This window comes from Lolium rigidum, chromosome 1 (assembly GCF_022539505.1).
Source record: "Lolium rigidum isolate FL_2022 chromosome 1, APGP_CSIRO_Lrig_0.1, whole genome shotgun sequence".
In the NCBI taxonomy this organism is placed as follows: Eukaryota; Viridiplantae; Streptophyta; class Magnoliopsida; order Poales; family Poaceae; genus Lolium; species Lolium rigidum.
In genome coordinates this window covers 185,995,093-186,002,245 of record NC_061508.1, presented here as the reverse complement: position 1 = coordinate 186,002,245, position 7,153 = coordinate 185,995,093, and the positions used below count along the sequence as shown (strand labels likewise).

Sequence of the window (7,153 nt, the reverse complement as noted above, 5' to 3'; positions counted from 1 at the left end):
CCCAAACCGCGCCGGATTGAGCGTTTGGGGGACGTGTTTTGTTCGTGCCGCTTTTGGGGGACGTCGCTCCCCAGCCGCGTCCCCCAAACGCCTCCCCCAAACATTTAAAATATTTTTTTTGATATTTTTATTTCAATTTCCACAAACTAATACATAATTGGGAACGTGGTTTACACGAAGACACAGTTTGGAACATGTTTTTCCACAAACTAATACATAGTTTGAACCGTCGTGGACACAAATATAAAATTTTGCAAAGAAACTAAACCTAACTAGGTTGTGCATCGAAGGTTTCCTGTGTTCGCTGCTAAGAAAGAACACTCGAGGGCACACCCGAGTCACCTAAACTCGGAAAATCCAGCGGGAGGATGGTGCCCTTGTTGGTTCTACCGATGAGGCGAACATCCGAAACTTCCGTGCACGTGTTCGCTGCGAAGAAACAACACTCGGTCGTCCTCCTCGTCGGTGTTGTCGCCGTGGTAGTCCCGGCGGCAGCGCGTCTCGTCGAAGACCTTGACGCTCATGTCCCCGTCGCCGAAGTAGGAGAACGGGAGGATGAAGCCGGCTTCGAGGCTGTGGTGCCGCGCGAACTTCTCCCAGCCGATGTTGAGGTACATCTTGCCGCGAGCGTCGTAGATCACGTCGACGATCCACCGGTAGTAGCCGCACGCAGCCTCCCGCAGATGCATCGTGCGCGGGCGGTCGTCGCTGGCGACGTAGTCGGTGAAGGAGTCCGGCAGCCTCTGGATGCCGCGCGGGTCGCCCTTGAGGACGAGGACGAACTCGAACAGCACGTCCGGCTCCACGTCCATCTCCGACGATGAAGCCGACGGCGTGGGAGGCGACGGCGAGCGTTCACCTCTGCCGCGGCCACGACCACGACCACGACCACGACCAAGGCCGCGAGGTCGGCCTCCGCCTCTACCAGACATAGCGTCGAGTCTTGTTGAGATGGTGGCGGCTAGGGTTTGGGAGAGAGGCGCTAGGGTTTGTGTGTGGGAGGGATGATGAGAGGCGGCCCTTTTATAGGCCGGAGGGAGGCGGAGGAGCGGTGGCGCTCATTAACGCCGGCACGCAGAGCTAGGCGCGACGGGACGCGTCGCTGCGGCTCTGCGGGAACTGCACCGTCGCTGCGGGAACTGCACCATCGCTGCACGGCAATAACTTCCGTCGTGAGGTAAGCGACGGTTAGGTTAAAATTTATTGTGCCGCTGACGAGTCGGCCCCGCCACTCCCCGCCTCGCTTTTCGGTGTGTCCGGCGTCCCCGGTGCGTCCCCTGTGGGACGGGGACGGGCTCGGGGCGCCGGACACCGTATCGGGGTGCGCCGGACAAAAATGGGCTTTGAGGGACGCGGCTGGAACGGTTTTTTGGTCCGGCGCGCCCCAAATCCCTTTGGGGAACGCGGCTGGAGATGCTCTAACAAGATGGACACTCGACCCCTTAATCACAAATTCATTCTCAATGGCTAACATACGCACAAAAAGATTCATAATTAATGGGTGTAAAAAAACAGATCTGCACTCATGTTCTAATAAAAATACAAAAAAACAGATCTGCACTCATGTTCTAATAAAAATACAAAAAAATCATTTGGAGAAGACAAGACAGCACAAGGAAAAGCTTTGCAGGGGAAGCCGTGGAAAAACGAAAAGGAACGCCTCCCGTTCACCAGGATTGATGAAAAAATCCGTTGGAATTCCGTTGGAGATGAAAAAGATGAAAAAATACGTCGCCTGAGAGATTCGAACTCTCGCGGGGAAACCCCATGTACTTAGCAGGCACACGCCTTAACCACTCGGCCAAAGCGACTTTTTTGTTTTTTCTGATTCTACAAGGTACAGATTCCGAATATATGTGAAGTGTACGTGCTGGGCAACAGATTACAAAATTCAAATCACTTCAGCTCTCTCCTTGACACTCGCGCTCATTCCGAACTCTTTCCCTACAGGGCAACGGCGTCAGGAGTCAATATGCTACGACGCACATCCTGGAGCAAGAGAAGGGAAGAGGTTCTACAGAGCGGAGGAGTACCAACCATCCACCAGGCACCAGCAGACAGCAGTACCTGGCGAAGGACAGCAAGCAGTCTGCAGAATTAGCACCGACGGAATTTGTGCTAGCAAACGGACATCGTTGCTGCCTTGCTGGTGTTGGAAAAATCAGCACCGACAGAACGTGTGCCAAGTGCCTAATTTAGTGAGGCTTGTTATGGTGCAGGCAAAATAAGAAACGAACATATGGGGAAGACCGAAGACGACCTGACCATTTGAAACCGATGAAGAAAAAGAGTCAACTGTGCAGATTGCTTTCTTCTATGAATCAAGTTTTTCAAATAAGACATGTCAAACCCCTCTCCTCGATGAATCAAGTTTTTCAAATAAAACATGTCAAACCCCTCTCCTCGATGAATCCTTCGTCGCCGTGGAGCAATGTTATCTTAAGGTAATGCGCTACCACACTAGAAAATTAGCCATGCAAATTGCAAAGAGTGGTAAGCCCGAAAGTTAATTCATTCGATTCTTACGACTGATGCCGTTCCTTCCGATCAACCCCGAAGCATGGCTGGCATACGAAAAGAACCGAGACATGCAAGGAAAAAGGTTCAAGCTTGTAACAACAACGTAGGTAACTCACTAGTTGTTACAGAACCTATGAAGAGAAAACATGCTACTAAAGTTTGAATAATGCAGTAGAATAAATAAGCAAGTTTATTTCACTGAAACAAGTAGTTGTTACAAATGCTAGTGATCAATCAGCACATTTTTCTGTTCCTTTTTCTTTTTTCTTTTCAACAGCTCTACATCTTTTTACAGTTGCCTTGGCGGTCTGGTGGGGAGAAACAGCACCCGCCTCCAATTCGCAGAAATCACATCCATCACAGTAGACTCCACATTAGCCGTAGCTTGGATTCATCTCAGTGTGATTTTATGCGCCGGTGAAGGGCCATACATGTACAACACTGCGGTCGTGCTTCTCTTTTTGTCTCCCATATGGTGCGCACCGCGTGTAGTCCACCTGCTCAGCTTGCTTGAGCACGTGAATAACACCAGCACAATCTGGAACAGTTAAAAACTCTTTTCCGGCCACATGATTGCTTTTAAATGTTCCGATGCAGCTTCACCAGCACACACACCAATCTGAGCCTTGTCATGCAGAGCAGATGAGAAATGGTACTGCAAAGCACAAAATTAGTTGTTAGAATCGGTAGAAACTGAACGGTGATTCACATTCATGTGTGTTTTTTGGCAAGAATTACCAACTATAGTATATGCATCCATCAATATTGATACGTATTACAGAAAAAGATATAGCCATTGAAACTTAAAGCATCGCACCAAAGTTTCTATACTTTGTTTCTGTAGTCCATTAACATAAGTTACAACAGTGCTGCCAGGTATGGATGTAGAAGCAGTGGATGTTATAAGCAATTTATATGGGAATAAAGAAGTCCATGTCAGGCATGTAAGAACTGAGAACATCTATGCATGTACACAAGATGTGTGTATGTGCATACATTATCAGAGACAGTTAAGAAAAGAGACAAGTTTCCCACTAACCAATCAGAAAGATACTCAACACCAGTAAGAGGGTAATTCGAATGGAACGACCACCAAACTGAGTGCTATGTTGCTGGCCTTGTATATGAAGGCCACCTGTTCTTCCAGAATTTCTGGAATTTTCCTTCCACATGTTAAAACAACTCCTGCTTCTTTCTGTTAGTCCACTAAATCGCTGCAAAGCAGTGACTGGGCGTTAGCAAAAATAACATGACAACAGTTTCTCAAATAAGTTAACTGTAAGCCTTAATTGTTTCGTTTATAGTTCATTAGTTCAAGCACATAAATCAAACAAACATCACTAACCTATTTTATAATTGTATTGAAAATTCTCTTAGGCTATCGAGCTCCAGAAAATCTAAAATCATATTTACAAGTTACAATATTGAAAATTTTCTGGATTTAGTCAATAAGGTATCCCACAAGCATTTAAATCGTAATACGAATTTCTTTGAATTCTGGGCTACACAAAAAAGACAAAACTCTTATAAATTTTAGACTTTTCAAAATATGCCATATTTTTTCATTTTTGTGTAGGTCAGAATACAAAGTATTTCAAATTAAGCTTTTGCACTTTTGTAGGATATTGTTTAATACATCCAGATTTTTTTTACAATTTTTAGAACTTGTAAACATGATTTTCGAATTTTAGAAAACAGAGTGATCATTGGAACTGGGGAGCCGAAATCCCTACTCATACTTGTATAGGATTCAACATTGTGACGCAGCAGTCTTAGTAGTTATACCTGCGCTAATAAGGTTACACCCCTGAAGTCAAGCTGATTTGGCACATCATATCTTAACGGAAGATGCTCATCACTCTTAGATTTCCACAAACTATTCCGCAACCATCTCATTCTTGTTAAATACTCTGAGCCTTTCAGGATACCAGATAAAGTAGTGGTTTTACTTGACACCTCGACCCTCTTTGGGGATAATTTTCTTTCATCATCCTTGTCATCACCAATATTTATCTTCCAATGCTCATCACTGGAACTCAAATTTGTTCTGTGGACATTTAACTGCTCAGCTAGACCGCGAACTTCACTCTCAACATTTGATATTTCCATTGGTGATGCTTCAAATGTACGCCGGTCCTTACTGATCCCAGCCATGTCCATATGATTGTTTGCACCAACTAGCACATTCTTTTGTCTGGGTGGACTATGGTAACTACCTTCTCTTTTCCTTGTTTCTCTGGATAACTGAGCAGGTGCTGAAAGGAAAGCTACAAGATCATTTTGCTCATCCTCATCTAACTTCACCCAGTTGAGTCCTCGACTACCATTATCAATTTTAGAATCATTGGTCGCTTTCTCTACTCGAGAAATTTGGTCCCCTATCGCTACAATGAACTGCCGCCGCCTGGACACTGTACCCGCTTCCAACGAATACTTATCATTGCTCAACCTTACAGCTCTTTCGAACTGCTCCAACTGCACAGGCGATCATTAACAAGACAACAGGTAAGTTATTCTGCCACATGAATATATGAATAAACTCAACTAGATTGTACGGAAAACCCCACCTGCCATTTTGCAGTCCCTAAAACTGTCTGGAGTTCCCTTTGCAAATCGTTTAACTCCTCAGAATTGGCTCCACTGCTACGCTCATGCACCCATGTTCTATAAGTAGATTCCATCCTGAAAGAGTAATTCAGAGAAGTCAAGAACTTCATCACATGATAAAAACGAGAGAAATGTCTAAAACAAAGCTAAAGAAGTCGGTTGTGCCTTGTGAAAATCCAATTTAGGCTACGTGGCCAAATGACACACGAATTGTCAACCCCAACAAATTAAGGAAGAGAAGACAAGCAAACAAACAGATAATACAAGAAAGCTACATCAAGGAACCCACCGTGTGAAAGCAACAAAAAATACATTAGACCCAAAGGACATGAAAATATCATTAACTAAGGTAACCTGTTCATACTGAACATAGAACATTTGTCATCTAGATGTGAGATTGTCAAGCTGTTTGACAGAGATGTCCCCAAAAGACCCAGATTCATCAAGAAAGCTATAAGTACAAGCTAGAACACCACCAATCAACGCTGTGTACTAAGCTAGAACCACTTGCAGAACAGATAGTACTCGTACAATACTAACAGCAGTTCACAATCAAACCACACACGTAAGCGTAAAATCCAACGAAATTTGATAACAGCCACACAACGAAATCAGATTTCCGTTCCAGCCACCAACCCCTAATTCCCTAGGTAAACACAGAGCAGAGTAATCTAAATCCACCAGCGAACACGCAAAGAGATCACATCTTGGTAAACTAGAAAATCACACACAACACGAGAATTTGAGAGACTCCAAAATTTCGACCTCTGAAAACGATCCTGAGGAACAAATTCATGGCAGAAAAGTAAATCAGCCTGAGGTAGGTAAGCACGCATCAAAATCCAATCTTTCCGATCCCCGAGAGAGGAAAGCAGGCAAGAAGGCACTCACAGGTCTGCCGACTCCTGGACCTCCTCGGCGGCCTGGAAGAACCCATCCTTCTGCCACTGCTCGAGCCCTCCCGGCGCGGCCATGGCGGGGCGGCCACCACAAGCCGCAAATCTTTTCAAATCAAGGAGCGGGCAGCTCGGGACGCCAAGAACAGCTGCGGTGTTCTCGGGCCTTCTCCACAGCTCCGGCCGCGTGGAATCTCGCACGCTACCCGGGGAGATCTCGCGGACGGATCAAGAAAAGGACTGCGCAACCCGCGGAAAGGCAGCGCTTGCCGATTCCGCCCGCGTCTCCTTGGGGGGTGCCGCCCGCGTTGCTTCCAGGAGAGGAAGCGGGAGGAGGAAGGGGAGGCGTGGGAGAGAGGGAGAGGGAAGTGAACTACTCCTCCCAGCTCGGCTTCTCCTTCGTGGTGTTGTTTCGGTTTGCTTCTCCTTCTGGTTCTGGTGCGCTCGGATCTCTCCCTGTTTCCTTCTTTTTCCCTACCAGCCGGGCCTTTTTTCTAGTGCCATGCTATTTTTATATAATTGTTAGTATTATTTATTTATGCACGTATTTTTAAATCTCGATTGATGCAGTCGTATTATCACGTTCTTTTTCTACGCCGGTCAAGAGTTTTCAGAAATTATGAATATTTTGATGAACCAATGGTGAATGTTCAGTAGTTTGGCTCAAGAAAACAAAAAGAACACTTCGCATCATTCACCATGTCAACTTAAAACAAACTCAACTGTGTATTGACAAATTGTTTTGGGCTGCAAACCGATATATTTTCCATGCGTTTCGTAAAATCCAGAAATCCTATGTCTCTAGAGGTAATACAACGTTTCCTTCCTTTTTTATTTCTATGTATCTGAAACGATGTTGTAAGATCATACATGAGTAACTAAGTGTATCTCCACCGGCGCATCCTAAATAGACGTCGATAGTGCCCTATTGGAGGTGCCGACACCTGTCCTAATTTGGGAAGAGATTACACACCGACGACTCCAATACGAAACCCTGAAAAAAAGATTTAAAGAACAAAATGTGATAGAACTATTACATAAATATTACATAGGCTTCATTTTAGATAGTTACAAGATGTGAAAATCGATGAAACCTATACTAAAGGCTGGTGATTGTCCTCGTCTTCTTC

At 45.3% G+C, this 7,153-nt stretch overlaps 1 protein-coding gene and 1 non-coding gene across 2 annotated transcripts; both read right to left on the bottom strand.

Moving 5' to 3' along the window:
• Positions 1–1,729: 1,729 nt before the first annotated feature.
• On the bottom strand, positions 1,730–1,811 carry TRNAS-GCU. The gene has a single exon. It is a non-coding gene; the product is annotated as a tRNA-Ser (tRNA).
• Positions 1,812–2,946: 1,135 nt separating this feature from the next.
• On the bottom strand, positions 2,947–6,473 carry LOC124686111. The gene is made up of 5 exons (XM_047220113.1): positions 6,019–6,473; positions 5,088–5,202; positions 4,306–4,995; positions 3,560–3,734; positions 2,947–3,175 (listed from the first exon to the last, which is right to left on the bottom strand). Exons 1-5 carry the CDS (start codon positions 6,099–6,101, stop codon positions 3,150–3,152), a joined length of 1,089 nt encoding a protein of 362 aa, XP_047076069.1. The 5' UTR covers positions 6,102–6,473; the 3' UTR covers positions 2,947–3,149.
• Between the last annotated feature and the right edge of the window lie 680 nt (positions 6,474–7,153).